The sequence below is a fragment of the Parasteatoda tepidariorum genome, chromosome 1 (assembly GCF_043381705.1).
Source record: "Parasteatoda tepidariorum isolate YZ-2023 chromosome 1, CAS_Ptep_4.0, whole genome shotgun sequence".
NCBI lineage: Eukaryota > Metazoa > Arthropoda > Arachnida > Araneae > Theridiidae > Parasteatoda > Parasteatoda tepidariorum.
Window position 1 is genome coordinate 91914933 of NC_092204.1, and position 23648 is coordinate 91938580.

General features: G+C 30.4%; 1 protein-coding gene across 4 annotated transcripts in view; it reads left to right on the forward strand.

Moving 5' to 3' along the window:
• The first annotated feature begins 3666 nt into the window (after window positions 1–3666).
• LOC107445881 (nephrin-like) overlaps window positions 3667–23648 on the forward strand; it is a 42531-nt gene continuing 22549 nt past the window's right edge. For all 4 annotated transcript variants that reach the window (XM_071183924.1, XM_071183921.1, XM_071183928.1 and 1 more), the window contains exons 1-4: window positions 3667–3959; window positions 15760–16105; window positions 18578–18688; window positions 20405–20608. In XM_071183924.1, coding sequence (XP_071040025.1) covers window positions 3948–3959; window positions 15760–16105; window positions 18578–18688; window positions 20405–20608 — 673 coding nt within the window. In that variant the 5' untranslated portion in view covers window positions 3667–3947. The remainder of the gene's footprint in view (window positions 3960–15759; window positions 16106–18577; window positions 18689–20404; window positions 20609–23648) is intronic.

The window sequence follows — 23648 nt, forward strand, 5'->3', positions numbered from 1 at the left end:
CGTAACTGAAATATATTTGTGGTGCGAAATTTAAGAATAAAGAGTTATAAATAGATTTTTGTTTTCGATTAGACGTGACAGTGAATTAATGAGTTTGCATTATAATTGAAATAAAAAGTTAGTCGCTACATTGATAGATCAGAGAGGAATAAAATATTTTATGTTCGCTTTTATCAAAATAAACTCATTTGTTTAATTTAAATATTGTCACGTAGAATAACTAGGACTTAGTCTACAAAGTTGAAGAGCTTTATTCAACACCTACAAAGTACAGTGAACAAAGTAACTGGGCCTCGGCTAGAGACATCCAGTCTTTAATAGGAATAATAACAGGAAGTGACAGGAACAGGAAATGATATGCTAGAACATTCTAGAAACTTCTAGAAGAAACATAAATAATAAATAAAAGCTTATTTTAGAGTTTTCTATTTTCTTACAGTTCTGCGGATCGAACCCTGAATCTCAGTCTTGCCAGGACGACGACTCCGACCTCTCGGCCACACTGACACGTCAATATAATTAATGATTAAAAAAATAAGTTTAAGTAATTAAAGATATTTTAAAAGCTAGGAAATAGGGAATGCCAATTGTGGCATCACAATGTCTATGTCATCAACAAAGGCCAACAGTTGTACAGATTTGTTAAAAGTATTTCACCTGATGTTAATGTTGGAATCTCTTATTACCTTTTCTAACACTAGATTGAAGAGTAGACATCCCCCTGTCGTACACCATTATTTATTACCACTGGGCTTGAAAGATTATTCTGTATTTTGACTCTTGTTTTGGATTCATTTAGTGTCAGGAATATCAACCCAGATAACTTTTTAGGCACTTTAAACTCGCTTAAAGCTGCAATGAGGGCTTTTCTGTTGATGCTATCGTAGGCATCCTTAAAATCAATGAAAAGATGGCGTGTATCTATTCCAAATTCTTTAGTCTTCTCTAGAATCTGCCGAATGTTAAATACTCGTATTTGCTCAGTGGTGGATCTTCCGCTCCTAAATCCACACATGATAATCTCCAACCAGCATTTCCACAAATGGTGAGAGTATGTTGTACATAATATTTGAAAATACTTTATAGCTTGTGCAAAGCAAGCTAATATCTCTATAGTTTCAGCATTCAAGTAGATCACCTTTCTTGTGAATTACACAGGTTACACTCGATTTCCATTCCTCAGGGAATATTTCCTGATCCCAAATTGCTTTTAGTCATTTCAATTTCACAATTTTTAAGCAATTCGAATGGAATAGCGTCAGGATCAGGTTCTTTATTGTCTTTAAGTTTGTTAATAACTTCAGCTACTTGTTCCAACGATAGTGGTTCTGTCTCCTCTTGGCTGAGACTTTGCATGTTTTCTGTATGTATCTCATATCCATTGTGGTTTCTATTTAGTGGATAGACGAAATATGCATTCCATTTCTTCAACACCTCTGATCTATCACTCAAAATTAATCTTTTCTTCTTACGGCATTAGGTAATTCCTGGTTTGAATTATTTACACTCGAAGTTGATTTCCTGAAAGAAAACTCTGCTTTTATTAGTATTTCTCAAATGTTCAACATTTTTTTTGAAAGTCTGTTGCTCAGCATTTTGCCACATGACTCATTTTTGAATCTTTTTGTGGCCGTGAAACAATAATTATCAAATCAGTCCTTCCTTTTTGCTTTCTTAACCTTTTCCAGAACTTGGATACCAACTTCAATGATTGTTTTCTTTAATGTATTCCATTTAACATTTATACTCTCTTCATCAATAATATCATCATTAATTTCTCTAAATTTAGATTCTAGTTCTTTCTGAAATTTTAGCTTAATCGTCTCATTTTTAAGCCGGTCTCAGTCATGTTTTTCCAGGTATTCACCGTGTGTCCTGAGGGAGTCTGAAAGTCTTGCTCTAACCCCTACTATGACCACAAAATGGTTAGAATCCAGTTTAATACCACAATAAGTTCTTACATCCAGTTCATCTGTTTTGTGTCTTGAATCAATTAAGAAATGATCAATTTGATTGTAGGTGCCTCCAAGTCATTTTATGAATTCCTTTATGCTTCTTCCAAAACTATAGTTTAAAATTTTCTAATATGTTTTTTCTACAATTTTTATAACGTTTAGAATAATTTTGTTTATTTACTAGAAATTTGGATTCGTTAATTGGCCTTACATGAAATTTACAAAATCCTTTCATATCAAAATGAAGCATTCAATATTTCTTATACATTTTACATACTTTTTCGTACGAGAGTCGACGAAGTTTTTAATTAATAAATTTTAAATTATTAAAGTATATATACTAGTATGTATATAATAAAAGCTATATATTATTGTAGATAGACTTATAACTCATGAAATAGTCACCTTATTTTTTATATGGTAGAAACACAGTTTTCGAGTTGATTTTATGCCACTATGTTTATTTAAAGTAAGAACCATGGTTCTTAGACAATTTGCGAAAATGAAAAGATTTTTCAGAAAATTACAAAAAACAAGACCTCTTACAGAAAACCTAGATAAACCACTATTTTTTGTGATTTTTCTCTAAATCAAAAATGGGACTTTTATTTTTCACGAATTGCAAAAAAAGACCTGTAACAGAAACCTGTAAAACTGTAAACAAAAGGGAAAAAAAAGACGTTTTACAGAAATCTTGTATAACCTCTCACTGCTGTCTTGAAAAAACTTACAGTTCTTTAATACCAAATGTTTCGAATTATATACATCTGGTTTTTTTAATAAAATGTTTCCAAAATTTATGTTTTGTTAAATAGTAATCACCTGAGTTTTATAACGTTGCTTGCAAAAGCTGAACGAATACCTGCTTCATTTAAATATCAATTTGTGAAATATTAATGCGTATGGTATGCAATAATATGCAAGGTGGAAAATAGTAAAAGCTTATACAAATCATAAAAATTTGTACTGATGATTGTAAGTTTTATAGAAAGTTTTTGATGTTTTTAATATAAGAATGATTCTTCATCATAATCTTTGATAAAAAAAAGAAAAAGTAATAACAGAGATAAGATAAATTTCACTATGCATATTATAGGCGTAATAACATTGCGATAAAAATACTTTTTTTATATTGTATTGAATGGTTATCTATTTTTCGAGGCATAAAGAATTTGTAAAAAATATATTATTTTTTAATGTATCGATATTTAATTAATTATCAGTTTGCAAAATTAAGCATAGCTTTAGAAGAAAAATAAAATTATAAATATTTTTCAGTTTATTTTATACCAAATTACATTTATTAAATAGAAAAATGTATGTAGCACTTACAAACGTAAAAATATTTTATTAAAATGCTCACTTTTAATTAACACCTACTTCAAAAATTCCAAATACTAAAAAAGTCGCAATCTATAATAACAATAATTTCAAAATGTATAAGCAAATATTAATAATCTCTTAACTATTTTAATTGCTTTCCTTATAAAATCCTTTCAATCGCTTCGAAAATATTTTGAAGTAAAGGAAAAAAAAAAGAAATAAAAAAGGAATAAAATCTTCCCCGTTAGAATTTTTAAAGAAAAACGAAACTTGATAATATCCAACTTCCCTTGGCGCTCGCGCTGGAAGTCATTGGCGGTATTTTTCCTCTATTTTGGCGCCTCGGCAAGAAAGACAGCCTCAAGTTGTTCTCAAGCATATTCAATTTAGATGCTTCAAAATCAGTACAGGTTTCCAACGTGTACTCCCAGTTATTTATAATTAGTTTACGAACTTGAGTTCCAATTTAGAAAAATAAATATCCTTAAATAGATATATACTATTTTTGAAATGTTAAAATAAGTTGAAACGAGTAGTAAAAAATTAAAAATATAACCGTTGATATTACTTTTTATATCATTGCACTAATAGTAATTTTAAATCATATTTAAAATATGTTATTGCTGTTTATTCTCACAATATTGTGCATTACATCCTCTGGCAGATCTGATGCAGATGATGGTAAGTTAAGTCACTAGTTTACTTATAGTTAAGTCACTAGTTATAAGTCATTGAATTTTTTATTAGCTTACCAGTGAACAGGTTTTTTTCAATTTGATTGCTAAAAAGTAAAAAGTAAAAAGTAAAAACTGAAACAAATCTCAGTTCATTAGTTTAATAATAATGATTAAAACTATTTCTTGTTCAATATTTCATAAAAATCAATATGCGTTTAAATTAATGCGTAAAAATAAATACGTAGAAATAATAATACGAATTCATAAATACGTAGAAAATTTGAGTTCAACAAGTTATACATTACCTTAATTTTATAAACATATTAAAAGAAATTTTTGCAACCAAATAGTTATTTGATTAAGAAAATAAGTATTTTATTAAACATTAGGAAAGATAAATAAAAATGGGGAAATAATTCAGATATTTATTTTATAAAAGCGCCTGAGAAATTTGTATTATAAATAAAAAATTGCACAAAACTAAACTTCTTTTTTAAAAAACAAAACTTTTTCTAAAACTACATAAAAATACATCATTATTTATTATTTTAATCTAAGAATATTTTGCTGCCGTATACGTATGAAAATAAGAATAACAAAATAAATTATTATAATATCGGACTTGATTGTTAGAGGTTACCATATAGATAAATATTTTTTTTCCAATGACACTCGTCATTCAGATATCAGTAGGGCAGATTTGTTGGACACTCCTTCAGGGGCACCCTATTTGGTGGGCCAACGCTGCTCCCTCAGTAAGGAGAGGTAGTACAGAGAAGAAAAGAACATTCATTCCTTGTCCGGGATTCGAACCTAGGACCTTTTCTGATGTGAGGTCAGCTCCCTGATCATTATACAGCGAGGTCTGCCCCAAAACAAAGAGTTTATCCATAGCTTTTTTGAAGGATTTCATTTTTTTTGTGAAATTTTGAATACTTTGATAATAATTTTATGATCTTGTATTTATAGCCTTTTGATTGTAAAATTTGTTTCTTTTTGCCAAGGTTCTAGTTTTGTTTAAGAAAGGTCAGTTTTTAAAATTAAATTTTAAGGTAAAATAATTTATAAAAGGTCTGTTCTTATATGGTAAAATATATAGTGATGGGTACATTTGCGTGATAAAGAATTTATGAGGGGTCAAGTTTAACGATAAAATAATTTATGAGGGGTCTAGTTTCACGATAAAATAATTTATGAAGGGTTTATTTTCGTGAAAAAAATAGCGATGTCTCCGGGAGAAGTCTAAGATAAAACAAGATCTTAAAGGTCAGTTTTTACTATAAAATAACTAGACTCCTTTACGAACCCAAAATTGTTTCTAAATAGATTCTAGATTATGTATGTTTTGATGTTTTAAGATTAGTAATATCCTGCTTACTTAATAAATAATTTAAAATAATGGAATAATTGTGACTTAAGGATATTAATTTCTGAATTGTTGGTTAATGCTTAGATAATTTATTTTTCCAGTTTTAAATACTTCCAAAAATTGTGAGCATGATGTTACAACAGTAATTCTGACTCTTGAAATTTAATTATAATTTGCAATTCAATTAAAATTTAAGGAATAATTAGTCCAACTTTGTGTTTTTTTATTCGTCAAAGTTATAAATTGATGCTTTCAAGATATTTCTTTTAGAAATGTAAGTCTAGTATCTTTTGCATAACAGACATATAACAGATTTGATTGATTAAATTTATTGTAAATTACAACTATATTGCAGAATAAAATATTGACCTTAAGTATGACTAAAATATATATTTTTTTATTAACTGATTATTTTTTTAAACAGTTTTAAACAGCTGATTCAATCCGCAGTTAGTTTCCAATATTGAAAATCGTTATTAGAAGTGATAGATAAATTAAAATGTACGTTATTTTATCAAATAGATTTTGTTTCTGTTTACTTGATTTGAATTCTATTATGCAAAAATAATATTTATCATGCAAATTCAATTCAATTTCACATTTATAGTTGCATAATTCATAAGATAAAATGTATTTTTAAAATGTTATATCTTAAAATGTCATTTGGATTTTGTTTCCTTGCGAAAAAAATTCCGATATACTTTGAAAAGGCTAGTATATTATAGATCTAATCTAAAAACTTTGAATTGTTATTTTCATGGCAAGGCAGAGCAATATGCTCACATATATGTAGACTAGTGCGTCAACTTCTGCTAATGTGATCAACGATTCTCGAAATGTTATTTTTTTTTTAACGGAGCTTCGTTCCGTGGTGCAAAGGCGTATTTGAAACAGCCGTCATGCTTTTCACATTCATAATCAGTATTATGTTTGATGTTTAGTAGGTAACAACTATTTTGGTGCATGCTTTTTCAACTTAGATCACTAAGTTACGTATGCTGGTTAATTGAAGAAATAGTGAATGTAAGTTTGGCATGGTATTTTCGTTGGCTTACTTACAATTACTTTGGGCCATAAAGTTTTATCAGAATGTTAATAATTTAAAAGCTGCTGATTGGCCTGTGAAGGGGGCAGGGAACTCTCCTTGCATCTGAAAGGTTCTGGGTTCGAATCCCGGGCAAGGCATGGATGTTCCTTTCTCTCTATCTGTGCTTTATGTCTTCTCTCCTTTGTGTAACCCGAGGGTCACACAAAGGAGAAAGGGTTGTGGTAGTGTGACTGGGGGCTATAAACGGGTTGTAGTAGTGTGATTGGGCGACGCTGCTCCACCGCCGTGGCTTCACCACAGGTGTCCACTGGGTAACGAAAAGAGAGCAGTTCTGGCACTTTCTGTGGTCAATGGACAATAGTTCAAAGTGCCCGCCATTAAAAAAGAAAATAATAAATAATTTAAAAGCTAAAAGTCTGACTGCAAAATTTTGTGTAATTATTTGTATGAAAGAAAATTTTTTAACTAGCTACAATGTGCTACACGTTGGGGTGTTTTTTAAAAAATAATATTAGAAAATCATTATAAAAATCAGCTGCAAATATTTGCATGTCTGCAAGCTAAAGCTATTTTATTGTATGTTTTCCTCTTCCCTTAGCTAGTGTTTTTTCCCCCTACCAGTTAGTAGAAAAAAAAAACCAATTGATGGCTTGTTCCGAAGAAATAATAGTCGAGAAACATTCTACTTAGTTACAAACAATGAGGATTTTCTTAATATAATGATATCTTTAAGTTACTTGATGCCAGATCCTTAAGTTAAAAATTACCGCCTATTGAAACAACAAAACCTTAGCTGCAATAAGTTCAGTTTTTACAGGCATGTGATTTTTCTGCTAATTCGCGGAATTCGGCAATTTAGGATACATTTCATATTTTTTCGATATATTCCACGGAAAATTTGAATTACTCGTCTGAGTATTCGTGATAATTCTATCTATTTTTCGGCAATTATCGCTTCTGATTTTTACATAATTTCTAAAATCCCGATATCTTTAATAAAATACTATTTATGCACACGAATCTCGAAACGTGCATTTAATTAACCCTTGTTTGACGCGTTCTATTCGCATGATTTCTTCGTAAATATTCCTGCTTTTTTTCAATCTTTTTTACCCTAATTTCTTTTTTTTATTAAAGTAAGGAGGACTTCGCTAAACTAAAGTGCTCGACTTCGCGCACAGGTCGTTGGGCTACCGAAGCGGGGATGCCATCTCCTCTGCAGAGGATCAAAATTGTGATGGCATGCCTTCGGATCATCCTCAGGGATGTTTCCCAGACCGTCGCCAATAGCCCATTGTGCAGCTCTAGTGCGACGTAAATGAACTACAACTACAACCCACTTAATAGCATTTGAACTATATTTTTTTCAAAAATTTGAAATTACCTCTTACCTATTTTTACCAAAGAACACATTAACATATAAATATACAGTTTAACAGGGGAAATATTAATGCGAATTATTTTAGAAAATAAACTTATTTTTGTCAAAAAATATAAAAGAATGATTTTTTTGATTGACTTCTGTTCTGATTAGCTGTTATTGTTCGATACAGTTTCATTGAATTCAGTTTTTTACTTGATGTGGTAAAAATACTACGTGGCAACGACTCCCAAATTGTCGACGAAAATACAACACCGAGTGAGATTCACAAAACCATATTTGTTTCCTTATTGATTCTGGAAGCTATTTTCTTTTCAACTCAACTTTTCAGTCAAACTTGTTTTCTCATTTCACTGTTGCAAAAAAACTTTGAAAAAAAGTTTTTTTGGGAGAAGGAGGCGGTGTTGACTTAGAGCAAAAGAGAAATATTTCGATTTGGTTGAATTTACGGGATGTTTGCGAAACTCAGATGCTTTATGTGCTCTCGTTGATTTGTTTCTGAGGCAAAAAAAGTTTCTCTGGGACTTCGTCAGCAACTGTGAGCTTTGAGTGTGCATTGGGCCAACACTTTTTGTAATACTCAAATCAGAATGAATGTGTTCTTTTGCATTTCTGAAATAGAGTTTTAAGACTTTTTATTCGAGAATAGTTGTAAAGAGAAAAGTAAATACTGTTTATCCAAAAAAGTTTGCATAGTATTTTCCTTTTGTTTTCTTTTTCTGTTCTTACTCTTAGTTTTGTTTGTTGTTAGATTATTTTTTGCACAAAGTTAAAAAAAAAGTGTGTAACTATTTATTCTGTAGAGATTTGTTGCTACCTTCAAACAGGTGCAAAATGACACAGCTTTACTCAACACTTGGATGAAAAAGTTATAGAATAAATTTGCTTAGGATATATTGGTAGTGTTTAAATATAAGTCTATTTTCTATAAAAGTCTATAAATAAATTTTCAGTTGATTTTGAATGCAAACTATTTAAGTCGGGGCACAAAGTACCAGTTCTATGGTACTAGCCTGAACATAATTGTGTGCTCGCCACTATTTTCAGCAAAAATATAAGCACTTTTCAAAATGTTAACAGATATAGTAAAAAAAGCATTTTATTGACCAAAATTATAAGAGAAAGCATAAAATGAGAAACTGAATTATGCTTATTACTAAAATAACTGATAAGAAAAAAAAAGCTTCAATGGTTTCAATGTTTTTCACATATCATTAAAAGTCGTAAAGAATCAGACAATTAAGACCATAAAAGTTTCCTTACTTTTGACACTTCCATACTGTATACCACTGGCTTCTGTACTGTACTCTGTTGAAAGTTAAGAAAAAATTATCCCTATGGAGAGCGCTTGTTGCCTCTAAGTGCACGTCAAAAGGAGGCAAGTATTTGATTTGTTAAGGGCATGTCCGTATAATACAAGCCCTTTTTTGTTGTCCAATCAAATACAATGCTCTCGCAATGTCATATAGTTATTTCTTTTTCAAGATTTTATATTTCAAATCTATAGAATTCCAGTTGTATTAAGAAATTATAACCTTTTTTTAAATAATGCTATGATGTATATCGTAAAAGATAGCATGAATTAAATTTCTAACATGTTTAACGTTTCAAAGCTTTTATATTGTTTTTGAAAACATATTTGTATAATTTGATAATGAAATAAAATAGAACGATCCGCCGTCCCGGATGACTATTCAAATCCTACACCACAATGGTCTTTTTTTTTTTTTAAACGGGGCATAAAATACCATTCGTCGAATTCAGATCTTACATCAAACTTTGTTGTAACAATTAGTATTAATAACTTTACTAAATTTGTAAATTATTTGAGTGTCAAAGTTTTTTGTTGAGTAACGTGAATGTAAAACAAAAGGTAAAGTCTACTCTGTGTATGTTTTTATGTATATTTCGTGTTGCATTAAAATTTTTTTTCATTGACAACGAATCTGTTTGCCCTTAAACCACTGCGCAAATTAAACTCTAATATGTTAGGGGGAGGAATTAATGCATAGAAATACTGAGCAAATCATTAAGTGTATCAGTCTTCAATGAGTTTTCGTAAGTTTTCTTCATCAGTCTATTGTGATAGCTGAAGCAATCTCTCTCAAGATGATTTGATCATTAGTTAAATAATATATATATATATATANAAAAAAATATGAATTTCAAATTTTCAATATATATATATATATATATTTTAACCTGAGGATATTTGAGAATCTCGGGGAACATTCTTTACCTTTACAAAAAATATGATGTTTTTGATCTTATTTTGAGGTTGACAGGAGAAGTTATGTTATGCTCTAAACCTCATATCAACCTCAACCTCAATAAACCTCAATTTCATCCTCATCTACTCCTTGTAAAATTAATCTCATCTATTGCTCAGCAATACTTTTAGTCAATATCGGGTGAAATTAATCACACCTCAAATATACTTATCTGTTTGAAGAGTTGAGAAAATAACATGCACTCCTCCAAAATAATCTCTCTAAGCTGGTTGCTCTAAGGTAGATTTATATTAATCTCATAACCTCAGGTGTCAATAAAACAACTTCATGTATCGTTATTACAAACTTTTGAAGGTTAATTTTTGAACCTTTTTTGTTTTTAAACTGAACAATAAATGAACCTCAAATCAACCTTATCATCTCAAAACAACCTTAAGTAAACCACAGAAACACCTTAAATTTTTGTATGGGTAATATTTAGCTTCTCAAGAAATGTCAGTGCAGCGAAAAATCTTGGAATTTTCCCACTCTCCTTCTTGCTCATTAAAGAAATTTGGGTTTAAGTTTCTTAAAATGATAAAGTTTCTCTAACTATTCAAGAATGTTTTCTATGGCAGGCCAATACAAAGCATGCAGATTTGTTAACACATAGTCTTGTAGTCTCTCCGTGATACACATCTTTGCAAATTTAGTTAATCTCCCTTTTAATGACTGAAAGTATAGCTTCCCATTTTTAAGGCCTTGGAGCACTGCCGGTTTTTGGTTTTAACACTGACATCAGAAAGGCTCCAGCATGTTGGCAGGGTGTTCTGTCCCCTGATGAAGAGCCGCTTGCGCTATCATGCGTATCTTCAGATTTCGTTCTATTTCTATCTAAATTCTCAAATTTTAGTTAATATTAATTAAGACAATTTTGGTTTTAGCTACTTTTTAGCGCTTTTCAATTTTGACTTATTGTTTCTTAATTAATTTCTGTTCTTATTTTTTCTTGAATTCTGTTTTCGTTCTTTGATTGGACATGCACACAGGAATTCTTTATTTTATTATATGTATAGATTATTATAAATATTTTTTGAATTAAAGTTTTATTTGCAGAATGTGATTAATTTAATTCTCTAAAGCAAAGCTTTTGAACTTCAAAGTTTTTTTTTTCTTTTTTTTTTAAAGGCATAGAAAATTTAAATTCTAGGTAGCCTTAGTTACTAAGTAATCAGTAGTAGAAAAAGGTAAATTTGTTTCGATTTAATTCTATTTATTTTTTCCCGACCACTAATGGTTTGAATTGAGTGATACCAGACTTTCGTAACAAAAGACGTGTAATTAATGTTGCTTAAGAATAGTCTGAGTCAATTATGGGATATTGTTTCGTAGTAAGAAAAGAAAATCAATTCTAAAGACAATTGATGTCTTTTGTGAGAATTTCCTTCCCGCTTTTGTTCTGAATTTGCTCTTGTGCTTTATTTTCCAAAAGATTTTTAAAAGTAAACACGATGAGCTTAAATTAATTTTTTAAACCGAAATTTATTTGCACGCTTCATCATGAATTTACATTAAATAAAAATTATTTATTCAGTATGCATTGTTAAAAAATTGCTGCCTATTTTAAATAAGTTCAATATGTTTTTTGAAGTATTTTTAATCAAACCTTAAATTGATTTTGTATTGAATTAGGGTTCATTGAATTAGAATAAGTTGATTTTGTATTGAACTAAAGTTACAACTGTATCGATTTAGAGTTCAGACATACAATTTAAAACTTATATGAATGAGGAATTTATTTATAAGTATTAGTCAATTTTTCCCATATATTTCTTACAAACAAATATTTTATTGAAAAGCAAATTTAAGTTACCTAAGTGCTAAAATATAAAACAAAAATAAATATATTTTTTTTTTCTCTTGCAAGAAATGGAATTATTGAGATACTGGCAGAATTCTCGTTCTTTATTTTGGCAGACAATTATTAAATTTCGGTAAAACATTTTGATTAACATTAAATGTTTAATATTTATTATGCTCTAATTGAATACCCGTTCTTCGGTATGTGGTGAAATCATGATTAGAAGACATATACCGACACAATTGATAAAATAAAACTTATTCCAATTATTTATTTATTATTAACTGTTGCTTTGTACGTTATTAAATTAACCAAAAACAAGTATTTTTGTAGTTCATCCCATTAGAATAGAGATAACCTGTAATCAGAATCGTTTGGCATGATGCTACTGCTCACGGCCAACTCAGCCTCCTTCCTATGAAATAGTTTTCAAAACACTAACTCGGTGGCACCACTATTAACCACGAAAATTATTCACGCTAAATTTTTACGTACTCACCTGACATAAGTAGCTAAAATTAAATAATTATTAAAAATAAATAGTTATAAAAAACGTGCTATAAATTCTCGGTGTAACTAAGCTTTTATTAAACTGAGCTGTAAACTGAAATGAAAATCGTCTGCAGTTTAATTGCATCAATGCGCTATGTAATCGCTATAAGAAATTCGTTCTAATGTTCTAATACCAACAGTTAACTTCCCCATGCTTCGATATAGTCTTATCACCCTACTGCATATAATTACACAGTCAGAACCTCAATGATCTACATGAATACTCCTTTAATTCATTTGCATTCCACAGCCTCATCGAAGCACCACATAGATCATGCTAAAGATGAATGGGAAAAGAGCCGCAAGTGGCCTCAGGTGCCCTGATGATTTATACAGTTCAGTTCCCATGCTTCGATTTTTCTCCATTCTAAGCTAAATTTCAAAGCTCTTGGTCGGAGGATTTAGGAATCTATAAAAGACAGACATTTATTTTTATATGTATAGATCTAGATCTATCGATCTTTACAATTCTTTTTCCTTTAATCCAATATATGAAAACCAATATTTTTTAATTGCAATCGGAGTTCAAACTCACCAAATATAAATGATGTACTTATTAGTAAGTTTCTTTCTTCTTTGCTTTATATTTAACATAAAAATTAATATATTTCAGCCAATGTGGCATATTTACCAAGCAAAAGATCTATGCAAATTTAAGTATATGAAAAATAATATGCTGGAACTGTTTTATATTCTACAAAAATGTAATATTTCAAACGTCACTGAAATAATTTAAGAAAGCACTAAGAATTTATGTGAAATTTTGGCATTAAAAAGTATATTTGAATTAAGTTACTGGTAAATATATAACGTAGCTATAGTTTTAAGTTAGTAGGTAGTTATTTAATCGAACCACAAAGTATATTTTCTTTCATCTAACTTCGGAAAGCCAAAAATTCTCATTTAAGCAGAAAATTTAGATAAATATATATGCAAAAAGAACATTTAAATTTCCATGTTTTTTAATAGATTAAATATAATCTTATCGGAAATTTTGCGCATTTGTTATTTGCATGGAATTAAATGATGATTCTGATTAATAGACAGAAAATTTTTACTTGCTACAGTTCAATTAAGAGTCTTTTCATCACTTTCAAAATTATTTCAGGTTGGTAGAAACTCCTTATGTATTTAGTTGAATTTTTTTTATATATGTAACAGTTCTGATAAGATTAAAATAGCACGTAGTAATAGTATGTATCCTGTACATCGAACCATTATTCAAAAGTTTAGAATAATGTAATTTTATACTTTCAATGCTTACGAACATTATTATACGGAGCAATTTTACACGATATAATTTAGCAATTTTATACGAAAGAAAAATATATCAAATTACAGTGTCTATTTAGTTTTAATATGAATATTTTTGGTTATGAATTCGCTGTTGTCAAACTAAGATTTAAAAAGAAATTGCCTTTACTTGCTTTGTACAACAAATTTAATTGGAATGAAATATTGTGTTAAATTTCTTGTTGATAAGTGTAAGTTCTGCTTCCGTTAGTGCATTATGAAATTGCACTTTCATTGAACTTAAAATTTGAAGCAAAAGAAGGAGCTATATCACAAATGTTACTACTCATGTGATTACAGGGATAATTAGGTACCAGCAATCAACGTGGTTGACTGCTGAATCCTGGCATTTGTTTATATCAGGATTCAATTCAGCAACCAGCAGATTCGGCACCCTTGCGTCAAGTCGCTTACTGGTACCCAATTAAATAGGATCCGAAAATTGACTCAGCGTGATAATAACTAACACTAATAAATGTAATGTTAACTTGCTTGTCGCCATGTATGTACGCTAGCATCTGATTTCAGCGGAATTCTGGAGTTGCAGGTACTCAATTGCAAAAGGTCCTTTTTTGGAGATATTACAAAGAATTTGTGAAAATAGGGTTGTGATTATGCAGTTTTGTAGAAAAAAATTACGATGGCAAATGTTTTACCCAGATGATTCGTAAATAGATAAGCATGATATTAAAAATCTAAAATAATAGGATTCTTTCTGTCAGATAACCTGGCATTCAATATATGAAAATAAAGTCCTGTTTTTGTTTGTGAGAGAAAAAAACTTGTTTCTCCAATTACTGTAGTTTCAAAATTAGAAATAAAATGCATCATCGTTCTTGATTTTTTAAAAAAAAAAAAAGAATTATAGAAAAGTGCCCGATTTACAAATTAAAAGTATTATGATGAACCCGGTTTTTGGATAAAATGTTCTTGGTAAGGTCTGTATGGCTACAGCGTTTATTTACAGAAGAATTTGTGATGGGTCGGTTCATTCACTTAAGTTTCCCTGATTGATTAGAAAATTCCCCCTTTAAATTGAATGTCAGTGACTTCAGTTAGAAATTAATTTTATATTTTGAACGAAAATGTTAATTTAATTGCAGAAATTGTTTATTTCAGTAGAATTTTTTTGGTAGCAGTCATCAAAGGAAAAGCTAATTCAAGCAATAACAAAAAACAGCACATATAGAAAGATAGCAAAACAAAAAAAATAGACGACATTTTAAGTCTTTTCTTGAGTTGCTTTCTATAAGCAGATTGATGGAACGTGTAAATATTCCGTTACGGAACGTTGTTTTGAATTCGAATAGGTAGAAACTACGACGAATTCTCCGTTACAAAGAGAGTTATGAGCGTTTAACCCTTTGCTTACTGTGTATCATTTGTACCATCACATGTGGTCCATATGTTGTACCAGCCGTAAGCAAAAGGTTAAAAGAAAGAAGCTTGAACTTAAATAGCCAATAAAAGAATTGCCAGTTGTATTCAATTGTTGTACTACTATATTTAACACATATAATTGCGTGTGTTGGATACAGTAATACACATAGCTGTGTATGTTGAATACAACAAAATATCCCGATAGTTTATTTTCAAGTCCCGATAGTTTATTCTCAATCACTTAATTTTTCAATAGCAGAATTTTTTTTTAAATAAAACTTATTCTTTTATAACTCTGTTGCCATACAAGGGCAACTAAACTAAGGATAAAAAATGAAAGTGGAGTTTACAATCAGACGTAACGTTTCATTATAATACAAACGCAACAGAGTGAATCTGCTATGCTGAAATCCACGGAGTTTTTTTTTCCGATACAGAGTACGTTATTTTGTAAAGTGAAAATATCTATCATTTTTGAGTTAAAATAATTTAGTACAGTGGAATGTAAACGCTCTCAGCGTTTTTTTTTTTTTTTTTGGAATGGGTGCAATTTATTTCACCAAAGTACTAAAATAGTATTTAAAATAACATATTATACTGTCAAAAGTAAAGTATTAAACTATCTAAAGCAATGTATTATAGTATCTAAAGTGAAACAAAAAAAAATATCGAATTAACCAAACGTTGCTGAACATTTATTTCTTAATTAGAATGTCCAGAGCTTCAAGCAATTATTGGATCCGCAGTGTATTTGCCATGTAATCTCAGCACACCATCCCATGACGATTCAATTTCTTTGGTTCTGTGGTATAAACGCGAAAATCCAAATCCTATTTACACCCTGGATGCTCGCAGCTGATTCCTTCACAGCTGATTCAGCCAAACACTTCTCGAGCAAGTACCTGGGATCAAGAGCTTACTTTAATGTCACAATTAGAAATCTAGGTCATTTGAGATTGAGTCCAGTGGCAGAAGAGGATGCGGGAGAATACAGATGTAGAGTGGATTTTAAAAGAGGACGCACCATGAGTAGATGGATTACGTTAACTATTGTTGGTAAGTAGTTGCTGAGCTTATCTTTTGTAGTGAACTAGAAATAAGGGTTAATGTACTCATGGAGAGACATATGGGGTGATCCGAAATGATTTTACGGATTTATGCCTATTTACAATTTTTGAGACATAATTTAAATTTGTTTCAGTTTAAGGGATGAGAAAAGTTATTTTCGTGTGATTATGAGATAGTGCAGTGCTTCCCAAACTTATGACTTTTGTGTACCCTTTCTAAATTTTTCGTAAATCTGTGTACCACTAATAAAAAAATGAATGTATTTTTTACTATAAAAAAATTGCAAAGAAAGTTAAAAGTCACAACTGACTGTTGACACCACTAATTATTAACTGTTAACTCTGAAAAAAATAGCCAATAGAAAAATACGTAATCGTAAATTTGTTTTTAAATAAAATTATTGAAAATTTTCGTTTGTTGCAAGATATTTCGCATAAGAACGCGTACCCCCGCTAAACTGTTCCTGTACCCCTGGGGGTACGCGTACCACACTTTGGGAAACACTGAGCTAGTGGAGTTTTGTAAAATTCGGGCAAAACAAGTAGGGTTGGACATTCGGAATTTTTTTTTAAAGTTTCAAGATATGTCCTTTATGTAAAAATAAAAAGGAAGTTTTTTTTGCACAAATAAATAAAAATAATTAAAAAATAAAGTAAAATAAGTATTGAAGTTTTGGTTACTCAAAATTGAAGATCCTCTGGAATTCTGAGAGAAATACATCGATTTACAAATGATAATAAATTTTCTGAAACGAGTAAATCGCGTCAATGACTATCATTTTCTGTTCCACTACGTTCATACTAACTGTTAACACAAAAATATTTTTAGTGCATTGACGAACAAAGTTCATTAATAAATCTTCAAAAGAAAGCAGTTTTCTTAAACTTTGACAGTCAAAATCTATTTGTATCAACAGTGACTGACTAAGGCATAGCTATCTGTGACTGCATACCAGTGAGTAATACCTAAAAATAAACTTATTATTTCCCAATATGAATATTTAAAGTTAGCACCTTCTCCCGAGGAGAGCTGCGATATCAATCTAGAACTTACTGAGAGGGAAAGTCATTAAATATTTCTGAAACTGTCAATAATAAATTGGTTTTGATTTCATTTGACTTAGTTTCATCTCTTTAATCCTAAAAAAATATCTAGGATCTAAAGCTTTGCTTGCCTCCATAACAATGTACTGTATTATATTTCCCCGAAAATTATATTAATTTCTAATCTATTTGTTCCGACGACATGAGGAGGTTTTATTCAATTCATTGTAAAAAAAATACATTGAAATAATGCGTCAATTGTCTAGATGGCAATGTGTAACCCTTTACCCCTCCCCTTCACTAAGATCTAGATTGACAGCAGTTCACCCCAAAAGAAGATGTTAACTTCTGATACTTCACTGTTATCTTCATATTCTACTCAAATAACATTTTTAGAGCAGTATACATCATTCCTATATCTCTTACTGTATTCAATTACTCAGGTATAGGCCTGAAAGTTGAATCAGTAACCATAGGTTTGTGAATTAATTTTGCTCCTGCAGTATTTAAGCCCTTTTTTTACATGTAATTTTATACGTGTCTATCTTTGGTAAAGACAGTTAATGATCTTGAAAGTTATGCCAAAATTTCAGCTTCTTTCTACTTTAAAGTCACGCCAAATATACGACGCATATGTTTATTTTTAGGTATCACTCATTGATATGTATTCAAAAAAATACCACTCAGTTGCTGGTACTAGTAAATTTTGACGGACAAAGTCAAAGGAAATGGCCTTTTTTTGTACTATTCTGTACCATCACATATGGTCCTCCCGTTATACCAGCCGTAAGCAAAATGTTAAAATATACTAGCACATAACATCACTCATTTCCACCAACGGTATAAGCGAGAAAATCCAAAATCCCATTTACATTCTGGATGCTCTCCGTTCCAAAATTTCTTCTATACTTTATTAAATTTAATGCTTCGAAACTTGGATGACGTGGTGGTATACCGGCATATATCATAGATGGAAATAAACCTCCCCAAAGAAAGGTTCGACAGTGTAACATCACATGATCTCGCAACAAATTCTAAATTCACAACCAGGAAATCATTTGACAATACTTAAAATAATACTCCATGAAAATGTACTTTTCTTTCGCGTGACGTATCAATTTGAGTAACAATCAGCTGTCATTTTTTTTAGTTTGTTCATTTTTCAACACGCATGTCACCGAAGTCAAATCTCCAGAATGAATTTGGAAACACTCTTTAATTTTGAAACTCCTAAGTTTCTTTCAGAGCTGAACAGTTAAGGAGTATACTTTTATAAAAGAGACAGCATTAAATACAGACTCTGAACTAAAACATTTCAAGCGATAAATATTTATTACATCGGTACATTTCAATTCTCAATTCTCAACTTTATTTTTACTTCACTCTTTTACAAATTAAATAAATATTTCTTTTTCAGTTCCTGTTAAGAAAGTTGTGATAAAAGGAAAAGATAATTTCAGCTATTCTGAAATAATTGGTCCGTTTAGAGAAGGAGAAAGCGTAACTTTAAACTGTATGGCCGTAGGGGGTAAGTAGTATTTTTGAACATTGAATGTTGCTTATTCAGTTATTTACTGTTTTTAAACTTCAAATTTTTTTAAAATTTAATTTGTTGTACTTTAATTAATTTGGTATAAAATTATGCAAGAGATTTCATTAAATAATTTCATTTATTATCTAAAAGAAGTTTTTTAATTATCTAAGTTTCTACAAATTAATCAACAGTTTAAATTTTAATTACAGTTCAATTATTTTTCTTTTTGTTTAGATTTATTGGGTCAAAATGCATTTTACTCAAGCATATTAAAAAAAGTTCATTTGTGTCATATAATAATAACTAAGCAATTTTAAGCAATAATAACTAAGCAATTTTCAATAGATTGCAAATCCATTTAAGAAGGTACTTTAATTACTAAACTATTTATTTTTCATCATAATTTTATTTTATCTAAATACGTAAGATGGCTTTTTTGCTCTAATCAAAAATGCAAATTTTCATAAAATGAAAATTATTAATTGTATTAATATTTAACTTCAATACTATAAAATTTTATTTCGTGATTGTCAGTGTTAGGATTCACATTGTGTTATTTACATTGTTAGGAATTTTAGAACTTTTCCATAAATAATATCGTTCGAATATACTGTAACCTTACAAAAAAGAGCTATGTTGTTCTACTTCTTAAACTTGTTACCCGATACTTTAAATAAACTAGAAGGGAACATATTATTCAATTTAATGCCATCTTGAAGCTGCAACAAATTCGCACAGAGAGTGTTATGGTTCCACGCACCGATATTATATTTTGATTTTAAACCAGTCTTTTCGTTAAAAGAGTGTTTCTCCCATTTAAAGAATAAAAAGCGTAAAAAAATATTTACCATGTTTTACGCTGTAATCTTGAAACTAGCTAAGTATCAGTATAAGAGACGATGTGATGAATTCATTAGGAGTGAAAATTATTTCTTAGGAATTTTATTTTTTGAGAACAATTTATTTAATTTTGAAAAGAGTTTTGTATTTTATTGTTTAAATTAATGTTTTCTTGGCTTTTGAACTTGAAAAAGGCTTGCATCAATCCAAAACTATTTAATTCATGTTTTAACATACAGGGTGTCCCAAAACGTCATGGTATATACGTTAGGGGGTGATAGAAGACAACTAGACAATCACAAATCACCCTACATTCCATAGTCAAAACGCAAGTCATAACTCGCTAGAGGGCAAGGACTTTCCTTCTGGGTTTGTTAATTTTATGTTTGGACTTTTCATCTGGAGTCACATGACCCCAGAGCCTCATCTATGACGATGCACGGTCCCATAGAATCTGCTGAACATGTTATTATCCGAATATTGGTAGCTTCTGTGACCTTAGGAGAGAGGCCTGGTGTTTTCGCAGTGTACGGCGGTTGTGTAAAGACTGCACTAATGTTGATGGTCGTAATTTTGAGCAGTTCCTGAGATGGGGGATTTAGCGTTAATTAATTTCCGTTTGTTGAATAAAATGTTTTCTTCATTTTATCAGGGTTTTTTTTAAAAATTTCATCTCTGTCTTGTTTCCCATCATTTCGTGACTCAGCATATTTCGTGCTCTTGCGCTTTACTGCTTGCGTTCCGATCTTGGTTTGTATGGTTATTTGTGCTTGTCTAATTGTTTTCTATCAGTTCAAACGTGTGTACTATGAGTTTTGGGACACCCTGCATTTTAACAAATTGGACTAAATTAAATTTAATACATTAAAGGTTTTCCTACTCCCACACTAACATGGCTTAAAGACTCTAAACCTGTAAGAAGCACACCTGCGTTTGAAGATCAGCGGTTCATCAAAAGTGAATTGGTTTTACATTCACTTAGAAGAGAAGACTTATTGACTGTGTTGACTTGTCAAGCATCCAATAGTAATATTACTGAACCAATAGAGACGTCTATAACTATTGATATAATCTGTAAGTATAAAAGTTAATTTTAGGATGTTTTATTTTTTTAAAAAGGCTGGATATTATATGAAGTAAATGTTAAATTCCTTCCTTATTTGTAATCAATTTTTCATTCGGGAATTTTATGCCATTTCTTGAAGCAAAATGAAAACCATTTTTTTTACACTGCGACTAATATAATGTTTCAAAAATTTGATGAATTAATGCATACAATTTTGTAAAGGGCTTTTCCGAAGATGATTCAATTCATCAATACATCAAATTCATCTTACGGTTTAGTTACGTACTTAACGAGTTTCTTGCAATTTTATTAGATTGCAACACAATACACAAAATTATCTTATTGTCTGAATGAGATAGCGTGAATGAAACAAAATGAAATTTTTGTGCTTCATTCAAACTGTTTTGCTCTATTTAGTAGTAGTTAGTATTAGTAGAATCTATTTAAGTAAACTTAAATACTTTATAACTCTAGTAAGAAGTTCTTAACATTAAAAATACGATAAATAACGATTCAACAAAAAATACTAACCGATTGGTTTAATCAAGAAATCCAGCTTTTATTAATATTTCAAGTTTGACTTTAAAACAAAAATGACGGGATAGGTTTAAATGTTAAAGTGGAGCATATAAGTTCAAAAGAATTTTTTATTTAACAAAAGAAAGGGTAAAACTTCCCGCTGTATAGACTAAAGCAGAAAACGTGATAACAAGACAAAAGAAAGTACACATATTGACATATTATAGTTTCAGTTATGTAAACAAGAAGCTTTCTCAGTGTCTAAACACCAAAGAAAAGTAGAAAAGTAAAGAGACAAACGCATGTAAGGTGCTTTAATCAATAGGAACAAGGAATAAGGAATTAATAATGTAAAGATAAGAAACCAGTGTGAGGGGATTAGGAGGCAACCCCAACAAATTAAGACAAAATGGACTTCCAGATATTGAGAAACGGTAGGATACTTGAAAGATCATTATTGGCATCTAAATTTTTACAAATCTACAACTACTCTCAAAAATCAAGTTCGGAAGGTGAAGAGATCAGCGTTGAGTGATTTTAGTGGAAGAAAAATCAAACCTGTCATTTGAATTCCAACTGTGTAGACCAATTGAAAATCGGTGAATGTTCTCATTTTGGACGTATTTTTTTTTTAAAATTTGAACTTATCTTTAAAATTTACGATTGAAGGGGAAAATAATAAGTGTTTACCTTTATTAGACCTTCTTCTTACTCGCAATTTCGATAAGTTTCTCATTACTCTTCATCGAAAAAATTTTGCGGTCTTGCCCCCCTTTATAAACGTTCATTCCCTCCTCCCAACCAAAAGTTAACTGCCTTGCGCACATTAGTTTACCGTGCTTCTAAACTTAGTTCAAATAGTTAGCAACTCAATGAAGAGCTGCTTTACTTTAAAGCTATCGCTGTGGACCTTAGTTTTTCTCTAATATTATTGATTAAAGCTATAAAAAATATTCTTGCAATACGACAAACTCTCCAAATCGAACTTTAACAGTTCTATTATTTAACCTAATTATCCTAAAATCAGTTCTCGTAACGCTAATATGAGTTTTGAGTCATTTTCACCATGTAAATAAACTAATTTTCACCACTCTAATGACCATAATGACTGACTCTATTGAGGATATTAATAACCGGGATGTTTATCAAATTTCGTGTCTATGTTGTTTTGCTTACATTGAACAAACTAAACGTATCCTTAAATTTTGACATAAAGAACGCTAAAGATACATCCCAAAATAAGGATATTAACCAATTTTGTATCACTCTACAGTGAGGGAATTCAAGTCACAGGTTGGAGTTTTCTTTTGCTAAAATTATTCAGCATCTTCCGAGCTTTGTTTTTGAAAAATTCCAATAATTTTGGTAATGATCTTTTGATTGTCCCATCGTTTCTGAATATCTAGAAATTCATTTTAATCATAATTTGTTGCCCCCTGGTGTTGCCTCCAAATACCCTCACACCTGTTTCTTACTTTTCCAGTGTTAATTCCTTTGTCCAACTTACTCCATTGTCCTTATTGGTTAAACCACATTACACGTGTTTGTTTCTTCCTTATTTTCACGTTTAGACACTGATAAAGTTTCTTGTTCATAGAACTATATATATAGTACTATAGTATGTCGATTCATGTACTTTCACGTTGTTTTTTGCTTTAATTTTTATCTGTAAGTAAAGAGCACAGAAAGTAAACGGGCCGGAGGGCCCACCAAAATGAGTCCAGGTGAGTCAGTCCATACCAAGTCAGTACTCGAATCCCTTATCATTTGATCATAACTTGATCACTTCATTCTTTTGATCAATACTTGAACCCCCTATAATTTGCTCAGTTCTCGATCCTACGTCCTCGAACCTACTATCATTTGATCAATAATCGAACCCTCTATTTTTATTGCTACTTGAACCCTCTCTGTTTTGATAAAGACACATGCTCACTATTTTTGTACAGGTTATAGAACCCACCACCATTTAATCAGTACTCGAACTTACTTCAGTTTGATCATTACTCGTAAGCACTTCCTTTTTTTCAGATGCTTGAACCAACCTGAGTTCTCAATCGATTATTAGTTCAAATTATGCAGACATTAACCCCTTGCGATATCATGAAACACAAAAGTAATGTATCTAGAAATACTATTTATTTCACGCCAAAATAATTAAAATAAACGGTAAACGGTAAATAACTACAAACTAAATTTTGTAAATATTTGACTATTTTTGCTTGCTTTTTAAAAGGTATAGCATGACATAACTACTAAAAAGTGGTGAATTCCATAAGCCTACGAATTATTTAGAAATAGTGGTGGATAAGAATCTACTAAATTTATTAAACCAAGAATAACAATTTATAAACTACGACTTTAAAATATTTATTTGCTGTCCGGAGAAAGTTGGCATCTCTGTGTTAAAGAGGTCTGAGAGGCGTCAATTATTGTTTTGACATAAGAAACAAATGACGTCTCCCAGACGTCTTCGTATGTCAAGGAGTTAAGCTGTATTTATTTTAGCTTTAATTCAAAACCTCCAAC